This window comes from Heterodontus francisci, chromosome 22 (assembly GCF_036365525.1).
Source record: "Heterodontus francisci isolate sHetFra1 chromosome 22, sHetFra1.hap1, whole genome shotgun sequence".
In the NCBI taxonomy this organism is placed as follows: domain Eukaryota; kingdom Metazoa; phylum Chordata; class Chondrichthyes; order Heterodontiformes; family Heterodontidae; genus Heterodontus; species Heterodontus francisci.
The window spans coordinates 83,608,425-83,627,504 of NC_090392.1; the positions used below are offsets into that span (position 1 = coordinate 83,608,425).

General features: G+C 44.2%; 1 protein-coding gene across 2 annotated transcripts in view; it reads right to left on the reverse strand.

Moving 5' to 3' along the window:
* Positions 1–19,080, reverse strand: part of grik4 (glutamate receptor, ionotropic, kainate 4) — a 183,232-nt gene that overhangs the window by 153,181 nt on the left and 10,971 nt on the right. For both annotated transcript variants that reach the window (XM_068054201.1, XM_068054200.1), the window contains exons 2-4: positions 18,847–18,974; positions 15,152–15,316; positions 195–292 (exon numbers count right to left, since the gene is read on the reverse strand). In XM_068054201.1, coding sequence (XP_067910302.1) covers positions 195–292; positions 15,152–15,316; positions 18,847–18,974 — 391 coding nt within the window. The remainder of the gene's footprint in view (positions 1–194; positions 293–15,151; positions 15,317–18,846; positions 18,975–19,080) is intronic.

Genomic DNA, 19,080 nt, shown 5'->3' on the forward strand with positions numbered 1-19,080 from the left:
CAAGCTGTTGTTGAGATAGATTTTTGTTGGGTAGGGATATCAAGAAACATGGAGCAAAACCAGGAAAATGGAATTGAGGTACAGAACAGTTATAATCTAACTGAATATAGGGGCTAACCAGCCTCCTCCTGTTGCTATGTTCCTGTAAGCAATGGTACTGGAAATCACCTGTTTATTATAAATATCAATGTTACCTCCTTCTCACCGCAGATCTGGCTGATTATAGAGGCAGATGCCGGACTTGAAGAAGGGCCCAAAATTGCCACAACCCCCTTTGGCAGAATCTGACAAGCTGCAATAAAGAGAGTTTTCAATTAAACTGACTGATTACATTTCTAGCACTGCCATCAGCTAAACATTGCAGAATTCTGCATTCTGATCCCTTCAAAGGAATTTTAAAATATATTCCAAAAGGAATAATATATTACACCACGTTAAACTCAAGATATAATTACAATACATGAACATTTTTATTTCGTGCTTTAAATTGATTTTAAAAATTCTTCAATTTTAATAAACTTTAAATTAGGCTCCTGCCTTACAACTTCCTTCTGCTATGACTGAGGCGGAAGGAATGCACTGTTTTTCTAGTCCCACTTCTCCACAGGCCACAACATATATTTACAATTTTACCCAGGTACCGATATGGTCAATCATAGACTGTATTTTTATCCCAGAATGAAATATACCAATCCGGTTGCTTTAATGAACGTCAAGGGTATCCGTTTAGTATAGAACAGACCGTAGCCGGTAATGACGCAAAGCATGCTCATACCGATTGCAACACCCACACCCGCACACGCCAAAAAAGGGATTTACTCTTTAGAGCTCTATTACAAAACAACAGACAAAAAAAGAATACTTTGGCCAAATACTTGCTAATTCTTGAAGAAAAGAGAAAACATAGAAAAATATCAGATGTCCTTTGTTTTGGTTTGGCACGTAGACGGCTGTCGCTGGGAACTTCCTAGAACAGTTCTTTTCAGGTGACGTTGAAGATTAGTTTGGGCAGGGTTTCCAGGAGAAATGCAGCAACAGGGGTTTCAGGCAGTTTCTTACACTTGCTTCTAGGAGCTTCTCAAAAAGATGGAAAAATTGACTGGCTTTTTAAAGAGCTGGAACAGGCCGAGTTGGGTTTGTCCTTGGCAGGTTGATTCTTTTACTCCTTTTCAGAATACTGTCCACACTCCAACTGCAAAACTAAAAACATCTCAGGATCAAGCTTCCTGACCCCTATAAATCTTGACCTGTCACTTCTCCGTAAACATCTTCCCCAAGTCAAAAAAACCCTCTGCTGGGTATTTATCTCTAGACAGTTGCCTTCCAGTAACTGTTGTTTACAAGCCAAGTCCAAAAGCCCTTCTGATTACCTCTTTTAAAAAAAACAAAGTTCCAGCACTTATGGAATCTTTTCAGTTTTAAAACACAAATCCTTATAGTTTAACAAAAAAAAAATGGAAGCACTCGTAACACTTCTCAGCACCAGATCAAAACTTCCTCCAGCAGGAAGAGCTGGAAATAGAATGAAGGGACAATTATTTCACAACAATTAGTGAATGCACATCAAAGCACCAAGCACCCTGAGCAAAACTGAGGCCAAAAGGAATAAAAAGGGAAAACCTGCACCAGCTGTAGTAATAAAGAAAGATGGCTGAGGTTGTTGGAGGTCTATAATCACAACTGCAGGACATCAGTACAGGAGTTCCTCAGGGAAATCTCCTCGGTCTAGCCATCTTCTACTGGATCTCTCCTCCATCATAAGGTCAGAAGTAGGGCTGTTTAATTATGATTCTACAGTGTTCAGCTCCATTTACAACCCTTCCAATATGCCACCCCACAGCAGGACCTGAGTAACAACTAGCCGTGAGGTGACATGCAGCAAATAACATGGTCGAATTTTCATTCGGCTTCGGAGGCAGGATGGGGGGCAGGTGAGCCAGCAATTTCCTGCAATCAGCTGGCGTGCTGGTCTGCCACCCCAGTCCCGCCTCCAGGCAATTTTCATCGAGGTTGGATCAGGTGGTTTATGGCTACTTGCCCATCAGCAGCAGGTAGCCAATCAACTTGCCCATTGAGGGCACTTGTCACCGCCCCCCACCCCCACAGAGGTCAAAGCCTGGCCAATGAATGAAGGTGGCCACCTGGTGCAGACTTGGAGGGGGGCCGCTAATGCCTCACTGAATTTAAAAATCCCCCCACCACTTGCAGCCACCATTGTCAGATGGCTATAGCCGTGGCTGCAGGCCATCCTGTGCAGGGGTTTCCCCTCCATAATGACAGCTTGGTAGCTAGGGCCATTTTTTAGTCTTTGAAAAAATCTTCAGAGGGCACCCCATATTGAGACGGCCTCTTGTTCCCCCGTGTACATTGATAGCTCCCACCTCTGGTGATGGGGCTGCCAATCTTTCAGTGCTGGAGGTCCTCCCAGTTAATTGGTCGCCTCCTCCAAAATCTCCCTCTGGATCCCAGTGCCAGCATTTGTGGGTTCCTGAACTGCATTTCCTTCCAACAGCAGGATCGGGACCAAGGAATGAAAATTCAGCCCCATATGTGCCACACGAGTGTGGGGGCAGTTCAAATTTCTCCCAGTGCTTTTCCTAGCCAGTGTTATTGGGCTGGTCAGTAAATCCATTTCCCCGGTTATATGATGGGGGAAGACAGGATGTATCCAAGTTCATATTCACTGTGATGGTGTCAAGAGCCTATACATCAGGCAGCTGATGAGATCAGGATCAGATTTATTGGTGTGTTTTGTGTTGATTGACATGAGAAGTGTTAACCTTCAGAAATACAATATTCTTCCACTTTGTTGCACCCATTATCAGCATCATATCAGATGGCAACCAGGAAAGGATGCAGAGATTAATCAGATGAACAGTGTCAGAATGTTGCTTATTAAAACAATAAACAGATGGAATAAAAAGGGGAAAAACAGCAAATTCTGGAAATCTGAAATAGAGACAAAAAATTCTTTACAATGCTGTGTATTTTCTGCACTTCCTGGTTTTATTTTATTAATCAGATATGTTGTATAATTTTTGTTAACAGTCACATTGCAGCTAAGTAAAAGTGGCGGTTTCACTAATATCATGACATCCTATACTAACTATATTCAAGGCTGAAATAGTTCAATACCCAAGAACAAAAGTCAGAGCATTATTACTCTCAATTATTTTTTTCATCTGCATTTCGGGGTGTGAGGGCAAAACCCCCCTATGTTATCAGCCTGTGTGGATTATCTGAAGTAACTCATAGGCTGGTCCCTTTTACAGGCCTGTAACACACCTACATACAAAGCTGGATATTTTTATGATAATAACACATACAAAGTCAGGAATATGATGGAATACTCTTGACTTGCCTGGATGGGTGCAGCTTCTACAACACTCGAAGCTCGACACCATCCAGGACAAAGCAGCCCGCTTGACTGGCACCCCATCCACAACCTTAAACATTCACTCCCTCTACCACTGGCGCACAGTGGCAGCTGTGTGTACCGTCTACAAGATGCACTGCAGGAATTCAACAAAGCCCTCCAACAGCACCTCCCAAATTCGCAACCTTTACCACCTAGCAGGACAAGAGCAGTACGTGCATGGGAACAAAACCAACACTTCCAAGTTCCTCTCCAAGCTACACACTATCCTGATTTGGAAATATATTACTGGGCTGGATTTTGTGCCCATGCCGGGATCCTGGCGCTGGGCTGAAATGGCGGGGGAAAGCCCGCTTCGGCAAGCTGGAGCTTCTCCGGAGCGATTTTATGGCACCTTGCCGACTAATAGCCTGGCAACGGGATCCCCGTCCCTTTAAAGACGGCGTTCCCACCTCCAAGAGCTGCTGGCCAATCACAGGACCGGCAGCTCGGCAGTATCGGCAGCGCCACTGGGAACAGTGGCCACTACCGGTCCGGCACAGGCCTTAGGCCCAGACCCAGTGCTGGAGCCTGGATTCAATGTATGTGAGTCAAGGTCACCAGGGACAATCTGGAAGGCCCCGGCAAGGAGGGCGGACAGTTCGCATCGGGAAGTGGGTTCAAGGAGTTTCAGGTTTTCATAGCGGGGGCCCTCAGTGGGCCACAGATTGCCCACAGAGGGCCCACCCACCTTCAAACAGCAGGAAGGTCGCGTCGTTTTATTGGGTGACCACCCCATGTGGCGGAGACTCCCCCCCACTGCTGCTTAAATCCCAGCAGTGACAGGAAGAGGCCCTTGTTCATAAGTCACTGAAAGCTAACATGCAGGTGCAGCAAGCAATTAGGAAGGCAAATGGTATGTTGGCCTTTGTTGCAAAAGGATTTGAGTACAGGAATAAAGAATTCTTGCTGCAATTATATTGAGTCTTGGTGAGACTGCACCTGGAGTATTGTGCACAGTTTTGTTCCCCTTCCCTAAGGAAGGATATACTTGCCGTGGAGGGCGTGCAACGAAGGTTCAGTAGACTGATCTCTGGGATGGTGGGATTGTCTTATGAGGAGAGATTGAGGAGACTGGGCCTGTATTCTCTAGAGTTTAGAGGAATGAGAGGCGATCTCATTGAAGCACACACCATTCTTACAGGGCTCGACAGGGTAGATGCAGGCAGGATGTTTTCCCTGGCTAGGGGGTGTTTAGAACCAGGGGACACAGTCTCAGAATAAGAGGTAGGCCATTTAAGATTGAGATGAAGAGGAATTTCTTCACTCAGAGGGTGGTGAATCTTTGGAATTCTCTACCCCAGAGGGCTGTGGAGGCTCAGTCATTGAGTATGTTTAGGACGGAGATTGATAAATTTCTAGATATTAAACATATCAAGGGATATAGGGATAGTGCGGGAAAATGGCATTGAGGTAGAAGATCAGCCATGATCTAGTTGATTGGCAGAGAAGGCTCGAGGGGCCGGATGGCCTACTCCTGCTTTTATGTTCCTATGTTCTTAAGTCGCTGTTAATAGGTCACTTAAGGGCCTCAATTGGCCCCGGGGCGGGAAGGCAGTCGTCGGTCTATCCCGCCCCGACAAAATTGCGCTGCGTCAGGCCCACCCCCCAACCTCCCATCACAATTCTATGGCACACACACCCCCCTCCCCCGCCAACCTCCAAACCCATCTCGGGGGGCCCATAAAATTCAGCCCAATGTTTCTTTGCTGTTGCTGAGTCAAAATCCTGGAACTCCCTAATAGCACTTTGGGCATACCTACACAACATAGACTGCAACAGTTCAAGAAAGCGGCCCACCGCCACCTTCTCAAGGGTAATAAGGCATAGGCAATAAATGCTGGCCTTGTCAGAAATGCCAAATCCTAGTGAATTAATAAATTTTTAAAAATCCAAGATTTCTGTTTGAACTGTATCAATTTCTACAGTGGTTATTGAGCACTCCATCTAAGTTATTTCAAAGGATTGATGCCTCAAAATATTTACACTGCAAATTCTGCAAAGAGAACAAGACAACAGTGATTTGCTAGTTAGATTAGATTAGAGATACAGCACTGAAACAGGCCCTTCGGCCCACTGAGTCTGTGCCGACCATCAACCACCCATTTATACTAATCCTATATTCCTACCAAACATCCCCACCTGTCCCTATATTTCCCTACCACCTACCTATACTAGTGACAATTTATAATGGCCAATTTACCTACCAACCTGCAAGTCTTTTGGCTTGTGGGAGGAAACCGGAGCACCCGGAGAAAACCCACGCAGACACAGGGAGAACTTGCAAACTCCACACAGGCAGTACCCAGAATCGAACCCGGGTCCCTGGAGCTGTGAGGCTGCAGTGTTAACCACTGCGCCACTGTGCCGCCCAATTCAGAGCTGTGAACAAAAGCAGGTACATTGGTATCTCTTCACTCAGATTTAAGAACAATCTTAAGAACATAGGAACATAAAAGCAGGAGTAGGCCATCCGACCCCTCGAGCCTTCTCTGCCAGTCAACTAGATCATGGCTGATCTTCTACCTCAATGCCATTTTCCCGCACTATCCCTATATCCCTTGATATGTTTAATATCTAGAGTGTTTACTCTTTTAACTTTCCTCATCAGTGACATCATTTAACTCATTGACGGTGTTGAATTTTCCTCACTAACATTTCCTATGCTACCCGCACAACATGCAGTCTTTGGACCAAAATTTTAAACAGCAAAGGTGACGGGATTATTGGGCATGCAATTTTCCACCACCGGCCAGCGTGTCGGTTTGCCACCATGGTCCCGCCTCAGCCATTTTCATTCTGGAAGGACAGGCGGGTTGCCCGCCCCTCCACCAGCCTCCTGCAATTAAAGGGCCAATCTCCACATGCCAATTAGAACTTTCCAGCCGGCATCCGGGACCCTACTGAGGTAGAAATATGACCAAGGGATGGGGACAGCTTCCAGTGGCCTACCAGGAGTGGCCAGTGTTCTATCCAGCTAGGAAACCCCCCTCCACACCTGCCAATATGTCAGTGCTGGAGGGTCTCCTATTGGCCCTGTAGCCTTGGGAGCCTACCTACTGTTTTTAATTGAATGGCGAGCTCACACCCTGGCCACTAATTGGCTTTCTCGTCAAAAGTCACATCAGACATCAGGCACCAATGCAACAAGCAGTCAAGACCCGAAAATGCACCCACCATTGGGGTCCCAAACCTAGAACAAAAATTCAGCCCATTGCATTTCATTAAGAGACATTGTGTGAAGTGCCTCATCACTTCATACATCAGTCCAAAACTGTTCAAGGTACTGTGAAGTAATTATTTACATGTAACAGTCACACATTTATAAAATGTATGCTAAAAACATTGCCAATGAATAAATAAGGCCCCTTTTAGGTTTAATGCAATCCAGTCAAAAAACACTTTACAACTTATATTAAATTAAATTCTGCTTAGTACTAATTATAACAAAGCCCTAGCTGGAAGAAAGAAGAAAAAGACTATGGAGAAATACCTCAGACCTTAAAAGATGATGTTTGTGAGAATATTATAGATTTCTCTGAGAGGCATACAGGTATAAATATTCACCAAGCACGTACCCAGCTCATTAATTGAACCTGACGGAATAGATTCATCATTAGGGGCTGTCATTATTCCCATTTGTCTCCAGATAATAGGCAGAGTGCTCCTGGTTGGATAAGAAGCAGGAAGCTTTCCAGGACTCTGTATAGTTTGGTTAACCCATCAATAACTGGGCACATTAAGTGTGGTCTCTCACCACTCTGTACCCTAACCATCTGGAGTCAGGTCAGCGGAGTATCACCCTATGGCGAAAAGTGTTCATCAACCAAACAGCAATTCTCTGTTTGGATTTCTCACGGGCTTAGTGTAGAGATGGATTCCATGTATGTTTCCCCAAGGTGATCCAAATAAATCTACATAAACTGACAGTAGAAGACACGTTAGCTGTACATAGCCCAGTGTGCAAATACCGATGAGATAAAGTGATACCTTTGTCACCTATGTAGTATAAGGATGTAAAGGGTTAATACTGAAGACAGTGAGAAACCCCCCCCCCCCCCCACCACTGTACGAGCGATTATGTAATGGTCACATGAGTTAGGCTGGAGGAGAACAAGGAGCAGCACATATGATGCTAGCTTAGGTGGCTTGCAGAGAGTGTATATAGTAACTGTAAATAATAGAGTTGTTAGTGAACCTTTAATGGAGTCTAAGACTTTCTCCAAAACACCCTGACAACGCTACACAAACAACTAACCCAACATGATGACAGCTGTGAAAGCGACCAGGAGAATTTGAAGATCCCCTTACCTTTGGGAGAAACACCAGGGGAACAACAGAAAGAGTTAAAGAGAAATACTGGCCTGGTAATTTAACGAAAACTACTTACCTACAGAAGAGGCTGAGAGAAGCTCCACAGCTGTTGTGAAAGACAGACTGCACCACTGAATAGAAGCGTGGTTGCCAGCAAATAAATTCCAGTGATTGGGTGAGTTACAGTGCTGATGGTCAAGGAAACGCGTTAAAAACCTTCGAAGGGCTTAAAGTAATTTTCTGAAGGCATCATGCTAGGAAAAAATGGGGAAAACCCAATTCTTCACTCGGGGAATGCGAGGGCGAAGAGTGGGAAACCTCCAAAAAGTGCGCAAACTGCTGAAAAGTGTGGAAACCCCCAAACACAGCAGGGATACTCCATTAAGACAACCAAGCCTGAAGAAAAAAAACAAATAAACTGAAGTTCTTAAAGAAAGGAGCAAACCTTAAAACAGCCTATTAAAAAAGCAGAGAACTTTCAAACAGTTGTTTCAACTCCATTAAGGCAAGCTAGCCTGAAAAAAAGTGGTGTTCAAAGCAAGGGGAAACCCTAAAACAGCCTATTAAAAACAGCAGGGAACACTCAAGAACACCTGTAACACTCCATTAAAGCAAGCTAGCCTGAAAAAAGAATTTCTTAAAGGGGAAAACTCTTTTTTTCAAAAAAAGTCTATTGAATAAGGTAAAATGGATCCAAAATTAGGAATGCCGGAGAGTTTCCAAAATCAAGAGGGACCTAATCAGATTCAAAACTGAGTAGTGTGGAGATAAAGGTGCCTGAGGTTCAGAATTGCTTCGCAGCTCCATACAAAATCTGAAGTGGAGCAAATGAACACCCTCGTGTATGCAATAGGTATGATTGCAGATAAAGTAATTGTCCAAGGGATCGAGGCTACTGATAAATTTGAGGTGGTACTCCAAGCCTTTGATAAACATTTTAATCTCTGTACCAATAAAATTTTGGAAAGAGCCAAATTTAATAAGTGGGTGCAGATGATTGGCGAATCTGTAGACTCCTATATTAATGACTTGTATAGATTGGCAGAAGGTTGTGAATATGGGGAATTAACAGCAGAACTAATCAGAGACAGGATAGTCTCTGGCAGTGGATGAATCCTTGTCTGACCTGTTGCAATCCAAGGAAGATCTTACATTGGAAAAGGCCATTCAAATGGTTAGACAGGCTGGAGCATGCAAACAGAATAGGGACATCCTACAAGCAGAAGACAAGCCGTAGAGAAGTAGGAATCCAATGCCCATATACTGGTTAAGACAAAGCTAGGAAAACACTTTGAAGATCAGAAAAAACACACAGGTGAGAAGGTGCATGACATAGGAAAACCTTGCAAACATTGTGGAGCCAAGAAGACCCACAGATGAGAGCAGTGCCAAGCAAGTAAAGCTGAGTGTTTTAATTGTGGAAAAAACTGGACACGATGGAAAGATGTGTCATAACAAGATTTCTTGGCTTAATGATACAAAGCAGAAGACCTTCATGCAAACAGCAGTGAATAAAGTACAGCAGTACCCACAACAGAAAAAACCAGGAGTGTTCTTGGGAGAAATCAGTAATCCAGACCAAAATTTCTCGACAGCAGACATCTACGCAAAATATAAAAACAGATAGCAAAAGCTTCTATAAGTACATAAAAGGGAAGAGAGTAGCTAAAGTGAATGTTGGTCCCTTGGAGGATGAGACTGGGGAGTTAATGGTGACGAACACAGAAATGGTGGAGACTAAATCAGTATTTTGCCTCAGTTTTCACGGTGGAGGACACTAGTACCATCCCAATAGTAACAAGCAATGCAGAGGTTATAGAAAGGGAGGAACTTAGAACAATCACCAGGGAAAGAGTACTGAGCAAACTATTGGGATTGATGGCAGACAAGTCCCCAGGGCCTGGTGGCCTACATCCTAGGGTCTTAAAGGAAGTGGCAGCGGAGATAGTGGATCCATTAGTTATAATATTCCATAATTCCCTGGATGCAGGAAAGGTTCCAGTGGATCAGAAAAATGATAATATAATGCCCTTATTCAAAAAAGGAAGGAGACAGAAAGTAGGAAACTATAGACCAGTACACAGTAAATGGCAGAACCCTTAGGAGTATTGACAGGCAGAGAGATCTGGGCGTACAGGTCCACAGGTCACTGAAAATGGCAACGCAGGTGGAAAAGGTAGTCAAGAAGGCAAACGGCATGCTTGCCTTCATCGGTTGAGGCATAGAGTATAAAAATTGGCAAGTCATGCTGCAGCTGTACAGAACTTTAGTTAGGCCACACTTAGAATATTGCGTGCAATTCTGGTCGCCACACTACCAGAAGGACGTGGAGGCTTTGGAGAGGGTACAGAAGAGGTTTACCAGGATGTTGCCTGGTCTGGAGGGCATTAGCTATGAGGAGAGGTTGGATAAACTCGGATTGTTTTCACTGGAACGACGGAGGTAAAGGGGCGACATGATAGAGGTTTACAAAGTTATGAGCGGCATGGACAGAGTGGATAGTCAGAAGCTTTTTCCCAGGGTGGAAGAGTCAGTTACTAGGGGGCTTAGGTTTAAGGTGCGAGGGGCAACATTTAGAGGGGATGTGCGAGGCAAGTTCTTTACACAGAGGGTGGTGATTGCCTGGAACTTGTTGCCGGGGAGGTGGTGGAAGCAGGTATGATATCGACGTTTAAGAGGCATCTTGACAAATACATGAATAGGATGGGAATAAAGGGATACGGTCCCCGGAAGTGCAGAAGGTTTTAGTTTAGGCAGGCATCAAGATCGGCACAGGCTTGGAGAGCCGAATGGCCTGTTCCTGTGCTGTACTGTTTTTTGTTCTTCTTAGTTTAACATCTGTCGTTGGGAAATTGTTAGAATCCATTATTAAGGAAGTAATAAAAGGACATTTAGAAAGTCAAAACGCAATCCATCAGAGTCAGCACAGTTTTATGAAGGGTAAATAGTGTTTGACTAATTTGCTAGAGTTCTTCGAAGATGTAACAAGCAAAGTGGATAATGGGGATCCTGTAGATTAGAATTAGAACATTACAGAGCAGTACAGGCCCTTCGGCCCTCGATGTTGCGCCGACCTGTGAAACCATCTGACCTTCACTATTCCATTTTCATCCATATGTCTATCCAATGACCACTTAAATGCCCTTAAAGTTGGCGAGTCTACTACTGTTGCAGGCAGGGCGTTCCACGCCCCTACTACTCTGAGTAAAGAAACTACCTCTGACATCTGTCCTATATCTATCACCCCTCAACTTAAAGCTATGTCCCCTCGTGTTTGCCATCACCATCCGAGGAAAAAGACTCTCACTATCCACCCTCTGATTATCTTATATGTCTCTATTAAGTCACCTCTCCTCCTCCTTCTCTCCAACGAAAACAACCTCAAGTCCCTCAGCCTTTCCTCGTAAGACCTTCCCTCCACACCAGGCAACATCCGAGTAAATCTCCTCTGCACCCTTTCCAAAGCTTCCATATCCTTCCTATAATGCGGTGACCAGAACTGCACGAAATACTCCAGGTGCGGTCTCACCAGAGTTTTGTACAGCTGCAGCATGACCTCGTGGCTCCAAAACTCGATCCCCCTACTAATAAAAGCCAACACACCATATGCCTTCTTAACAGCCCTATTAACCTGGGTAGCAACTTTCAGGGATTTATGTACCTGGATACCAAGATCTCTCTGTTCATCTACACTACCAAGAATCTTCCCATTAGCCCAGTACTCTGCATTCCTGTTACTCCTTCCAAAGTGAATCACCTCACACTTTTCCGCATTAAGCTCCATTTGCCATCTCTCAGCCCAGCTCTGCAGCCTATCTATGTCCCTCTGTACCCTACAACATCCTTCGGCACTATCCACAACTCCACCGACCTTAGTGTCATCTGCAAATTTACTAACCCACCCTTCTACACCCTCTTCCAGGTCATTTATAAAAATGACAAACAGCAGTGGCCCCAAAACAGATCCTTGCGGTACACCACTAGTAACTAAACTCCAGGATGAACATTTGCCATCAACCACCACCCTCTGTCTTCTTTCAGCTGTAGTATATCTGGACTTCCAGAAGGCATTTGATAAGGTGCTGCACAAAAGGTTAATACTCAAGATAAACATGGGGTTAGGGGCAATTTATTAGCTTGGATAGAGGATTGGCCAACCAACAGAAAACAGAGAGTCGGGATAAATGGGTCCTTTTCTGGTTGGCAACATGTAACTAGTGGGGTGCCATAGGGTCCGGTCCTCGGGCCCCAACTATTTACAATCTATATTAATGACTTGGATGCATGGAAAGAAGGTATTATAGCCAAATTTGCAGATGACACTAAAATAGGTGGGATAGTAAGTTGCAATAAAGAAATAAGAAATTTATAAATGGATATGGAAAGGTTAAGTGAATGGGCCAAAATTTGGCAGATGGAGTTTAACATGGATAAGTGTGAGGTTATCCATTTTGGTTGGAAGAATAGAAAGGCAAATTATCTAAATGGAGGGAAACTTCAGAATGCTTCGGTGCAGAGGGATCTTGGTGTCCTTGTGCATGAATCGCAGAAAACTAGTACGCAAATGCAGTAGGTAATAAGGAAGGCAAATGGTATTTTGGCATTTATTGCTAAAGGAATAGAGTATAGAAGTAGGGAAGTGTTGCTGCAACTGTACAAGACATTAGTGAGACCTGGAGTATTACGTACAGTTTTGGTCCCCTTACTTGAGGACGGATGTAGTTGCATTGGAGGCAGTTCAGAGGAGGTTCACTAGATTGATTCCAGAGATGAGGGGTTTGTCTTATGAAGGGAGATCGAGCAGTTTAGACCTTTACTCTCTAGAGTTTAGAAGAATGAGAGAAGATCTAATTGAGGTATATAAGGTGATTAAGGGGATTGACAAAGTAGATGTAGAGAGGATGGTTCCTCTGGCTGGGCAACCTAGAACAAGAGGTCATAGTTTTAGGATAAGGGGTAGCAGATTTAAAACAGAGATGAGGAGAAATTACTTCTCTCAAAGGGTCGTGAGTCTGTGGAATTCACTAACCCAGAGTGCGGTGGATACCGGGACATTGAGTAAATCTAAGGAAGAGATAGACAGATTTTTAATTAGTAAAGGTTTGAAGGGTTATGGAGAATGGGCAGGAAAGTGGAGTTGAGGCCGAGATGAGATCAGCCATGATCATATTGAATGGCAGAGCAGGCTCGAGGGGCTGAATTGCCTACTCCTGCTCTTAGTTCTAATGTTTTTATGTATATGAATGGACATCTCATGAATTTTAAGCTTGACACAGGGTCTAGCGTCACGGTATTATTTGACCAAGAGCCTTGGGTGAAGAGACATTAGCTGCAACCGACAGATATACAGTTGCATGGTCCATGTTGGACACAACTTCGAGTAAAAGGCAAACTCCAAGCAACTTTTCAGCATACATGCAGACAACTGGTACAGACCTTGTATGTCCTATACAATCAAGAATTTTCTTTACTGAGCAGGAATGCATGTTTGGAACTGCAGTTGATTAAAAAAGTAGCCGAAGTCAAGCACACAAAGATAAACAATTCCTTATTATCACCAGCAGAATTACTAATGGTAAGGAAGTTAAGAACACAGCTTCCAGTATTGTCTCAACAATTAATGCCTGGACTGAAGACTCAAGACTATGAGAAAGCCTGAGAAAGAGAAAACTCCTACAGAAGGAAACAAACCCGGAACTACATTAGGAGATTTTGAGTGAGAAGCTTACCCAAATTAATCAATGATCAAAAAGTTTGGATACGTGACCTGGAACGAGAAGGCACAGTAATTCGTAAACATGATGACTATCAACGATCGTATGTTATACGAACAAATGAAGGGAACCCATGAAGGAATCGGAGGAATATCATTCTTATTTCACAAAAGCAACAGCCAATAATCCATCTGCAAAATCCAAATGACGATGAACAAATCCAAACTGAAATGAAATACTACAACCCATAGAAACAAAAAAGCAAGTCAGCAATCTAGACTTCCTACGAAGACTATTGATCATCTCAGACAGATTACGATCAGATTGAGGAGTGTTGTCAAACCTCCGATGATACTGAATCTGTAAAGTCAGAGAATTGGAGGGACAAAGAGTAGTAGACAAGTCATAAATGTTTATATGTTTGGAAAAATATTGGATAAAGACATGGGGGAGTTGTAGTATAAGGATGTAAAGGGTTAATATCGAAGACAGTGAGAGATCCCTCCCACTTTATGAGTGATGATGTAACGGTCACGTGAGATACACTGGAGTATGATACTAGCTTAGGTGGCTTGCAGAGAGTGTATATAATAACTGTAAATAATAGAGTTGTTAGTTAACCTTTACCAGAGTCTACGACTTTTCTAAAATGCTCCGACAATGCTAGACAAACAACTAATCCAACAACCTACAGAAGAATGAATCCTGGGGGGAGTTTTAACCTCCCTCACCGGGTGAGAACACAGCAGATGAATGGAGAGGCTCCATTTCCTGCTCCATTCCAGTCAACCTCCAATTATATCGGCGTTGGTTTTGGTGGCAGATGAGGTAATGCCAGACTCAGGTCGGGGCCTGAGGTAGAATTGGGGGAGGCGGTGGCATAGGTGGTGATGTCACTAGATGAGGAATCCAGAGCCCAGGTTAATGCTTTGGGGACATGGGTTTGAATCCTACCATGGCAGATGGTGAAATTTGAATTTAATTAATAAATCTGGAATTAAAAGCTAGTCTAATGGTGACTATGAAACCATTGTCAATTGTTGTTAAAACTGATCTGGTTCACTAATGTCCTTTAGGGAAGGAAATCTGCTGTCCTTACCTGGTCTGGCCTACATGTGACTCCAGACCCACAGCAATGTGGTTGACTCTTAAAATGCCCTCTGAAATGGCCCAGCAAGCCACTCAGTTCAAGGGCAATTAGGGATGGCCAATAAATGCTGGAATCACCAGTGACACCCACATCCCACAACAAAAAATCAAAAAAAGGGAAGCTGTGCTTTCTCTGCCAGGCTGAAGTAGGTCAGTAGCTGCTGTGAAGGATGGCGGTCCTCTAGGTAAACATGAAAATTCCCTTTGTAAAGCTAGGAAAAACAGGAGGCCCCACAGGGAAAGATATGACTCCCCTATCCTGGACACCACCTCACCTCTTCCTTCCCATGCAACTCTCCCAAAAGACACGCCGTGTCACTCCTGTGGCTGGCCATGAACCACTCAATCTTCCACTGCCAACAGCTGCTCTCTTGCCTTTTCTCACCTGCTGTGGGCTGGAAATGGACTAGTGGAATTTAAATAATGCCTGGGACTTAAAATACCCTGGCTCTAAAACTTAGACCAATCAGCCTGTTTCACACTAACCCCACCTGAAACCCACTTGACCCCCTGCTTTCTGCTGAAGCAAGACAAGGAACAGACTGGTTCGGGTACCTACTAGTTTCTGCTGTTTCATATTCACTGTCCCGTAGCAGCTCAAACAGGTCAATGTCTAGCCTTGCCTTTTCAGATGGTTCCACCATGTGGTTGATATGGTTTTTTGCAAGACTAATGGCAAGTCTTTCACCTCTGCTGCACTCCATTGGATCATCCAGAATTGCAGCTGGAAAACACAAATTCAGTAACTGATATCAATTGATTATCTTTTAATCAGACAGTGGCAAGCAGCTAAAGCTTTATTCTATTTTATTTATAGATACAGCACTGAAACAGGCCCTTCAGCCCACCGAGTCTGTGCCAACCATCAACCACGCATTTATACTAATCCTACATTAATCCCATATTCCTTACCACATCCCCACCTGCCCTTAATTCTCCTACCACCTACCTACACTAGGGGCAATTTACAATGGCCAATTTACCTATCAACCTGCAAGTCTTTGGCTGTGGGAGGAAACCAGAGCACCCAGCAGAAACCCACACGGTCACAGGAAGAACTTGCAAACTCTGCACAGGCAATACCCAGAACCAAACCCAGGTCACTGAAGCTGTGAGGTTGCGGTGCTAACCACTGCGCCACTGTGCCGCCCTATTTGTTTATTTGTGAATCATTCTGCCAGATTATACACAGTTTGAGAGGCCCGATAGTTTTACTTGTCAGTAACCTCTTACATCAATTTAATTAAAATCTGAACTAAATGTGCAGGCAGAGGTGGGGCGGGAAGGGGTGGGGGTAGCATTCCTGCTCCAGCAGCCGCATAAAAAAATTCTAATACTGTAAATAAGGAAGCAAAAACACGTAGCACATTTTCACACAAAGATGATCTATTCCAGAAAGGCAGTTGGTGAAGGGTAGAACTGCAGCCAATCTTTACACACTTTTATATTTATTTACAGGGTTACTCATAAGCACAGACCTCCTAACCCAACCACTATATTTTAAGTCTGTGTCTATTTATATGGGGTTCAAATGAATTCCCAGTTAATGCCCACCACCTGCATAAAATTAAACAGAATTAACAGATAATTAACAAAGGGTTATTGAAATTTTAATTCTCTCCCAGAATAGGTTATGGATTCTGGGGTGGTCAATTTGAGTTTTCATGACTGAGATTGATAGATTTTTGTTGGGTAAGGGTACCAAGGGACAGGGAGCTAAGATGGGTAAATGAAGTTCAAATACAGATCAGCCATGATCTAACTGAAGGATGGAAGAAGCTTTGGAGCTAAATGGCCTCCTCCTATTTCTATCTACATATGCTTCAAATACCGAACTAAACACAGAAGAAGATACGACTCCTATTCCAGTAGTCAAATACTGAGCTGTCTGACCCTACCAGGAGTTATATTCCTGCCTGCATAGCTCTCAAGGTTATAGGCGCTTGCCTACCACGCCATACTAGGAAATAGGACAGCCTGCTTTACTTATGTGCATTGCACAAAGTTTGAAACAATTTAGTCTGTTAATGCTTAGTACTAGATATTTCACACCATTATGATAGAATTCATTTCCATTCCATATCCCAGTGAGGCATTTGGTCAACAGACATGGTCCAAGAAGATTACACATCAAGGGGTTGGTTGGCTTTTCATTCAGGGTGGTAACTTTGGTGGCTCAGGAGACCCGATGCCAGTTGCTTGAGATGAGGGTGATGGTATTTTCTTCCTCTCTGATCCTTTGAAGAGACCAAGGGGATGGGAAAGAGGGGCAAGCTAGGGCGGCACAGTGGCGCAGTGGTTAGCACTGCAGCCTCACAGCTCCAGGGACCCGGGTTCAATTGTGGGTACTGCCTGTGTGGAGTTTGCAAGTTCTCCCTGTGTCTGCGTGGGTTTCCTCCGGGTGCTCCGGTTTCCTCCCACAGCCAAAAAGACTTAGAACATAGAACATTACAGCGCAGTACAGGCCCTTCAGCCCTCGATGTTGCGCCGACCTGTGAAACCATCTGACCTACACTATTCCATTTTCATCCATATGTCTATCCAATGACCACTTAAATGCCCTTAAAGTTGGCGAGTCTACTACTGTTGCAGGCAGGGCGTTCCACGCCCCTACTACTCTCTGTGTAAAGAAACTACCTCTGACATCTGTCCTATATCTATCACCCCTCAACTTAAAGCTATGTCCCCTCGTGTTTGCCATCACCATCCGAGGAAAAAGGCTCTCACTATCCACCCTGTCCAACCCTCTGATTATCTTATATGTCTCTATTAAGTCACCTCTTCTCCTCCTTCTCTCTAACGAAAACAACCTCAAGTCCCTCAGCCTTTCCTCGTAAGACCTTCCCTCCATACCAGGCAACATCCTAGTAAATCTCCTCTGCACCTTTTCCAAAGCTTCCACATCCTTCCTATAATGCGGTGGCCAGAACTGCACGCAATACTCCAGGTGCGGCCGCACCAGAGTTCTGTACAGCTGCAGCATGACCTCGTGGCTCCTAAACTCGATCCCCCTACTAATAAAAGCTAACACACCATATGCCTTCTTAACAGCTCTATTAACCTGGGTGGCAACTTTCAGGGATTTATGTACCTGGACACCAAGATCTCTCTGCTCATCTACACTACCAAGAATCTTCCCATTAGCCCAGTATTCTGCAATCCTGTTACTCCTTCCGAAGTGAATCACCTCACACTTTTCCGCATTAAACTCCATCTGCCATCTCTCAGCCCAGCTCTGCAGCCTATCTATGTCCCTCTGTACCCTACAACATCCTTCGGCACTATCCACAACTCCACCGACTTTCGTGTCATCCGCAAATTTACTAACCCACCCTTCTACACCCTCATCCAGGTCATTTATAAAAATGACAAACAGCAGTGGCCCCAAAACAGATCCTTGCGGTACACCACTAGAAACTATACTCCAGGATGAACATTTGCAGGTTGATAGGTAAATTGGCCATTATAAATTGCCCCTAGTATAGGTAGGTGGTAGGGGAATATAGGGAGTGAGGATGTGGTAGGAATATGGGATTAGTGAATATGGGATTAGTGTAGGATTAGTATAAATGGGTGGTTAATGGTCGGCACAGACTCGGTGGGCCGAAGGGCCTGTTTCAGTGCTGTATCTCTAAATCTAAAATCAAGATGGTGAGGGAAAGCTAGGAGGCAAGGGAGACAGACAGAAGGTAAAAGGTAGAACTGAGGTAAGAGAGTAAAAGAGTGAGGTAAGAGGGGTAGAGATGAGGGGGGAGGGAGAAAAAAAAGTGGAGGGTGGAAGCGATGCTCTTCCAAGGCTCACAGGGAGGGCTTAGTCCTCCTCTTCCCAAAAGCAACATGGTCCAGAGAGCCAATCCCAGCATTTACAACGTGCTGACAAACAGTACTATTTTGCAGCTCTTCCACAAACTTGCTTCTGTTCTTGGTGGGAGGTCAGCCGGCAGAATTTAGGTGAGGCCCAGGAATTAAAGTAGCCCAGGCATCAATTTTGCAGCAGCCAGTGAATTTCCAGCTTACCTCATGAGCCCTCCTCCTCCACTCTGGCCTGAGTTAAGATTGGGTCTCTGGTTCCTGAATACTTTTGAGCAGCAACCAAATATTGCAACAAGTGATTACTGAAAGATACCAATAATCATATAACACTGGTGAATTATGGGCCAAGTGAAGTAACTTCCATGAAAACCCTTACAAAAATGTGGGAAAATGAACACTTCTTGTTCAAGAAATAATCTTAGGGATACAGAGTATACATACCCATCCGGAGTGAATATGGGAATTCAGAACTTTTCCTTAAAGACAATAACACCAACAATATCAAGACGTGCAGCATTTTCCGTACTTCCTCATGGAGATTGTTACTTGCTCTGCCGACCCCCAGCCACCTGGTACAGGGAAGAAATTAAGCTTTAAAAAACATTTTCTAATTTTCTTCCCTTTTCGCTTTCTCCTGAGGATGAAGATTGTACTGGGACATGGTTTCAAAGAAAT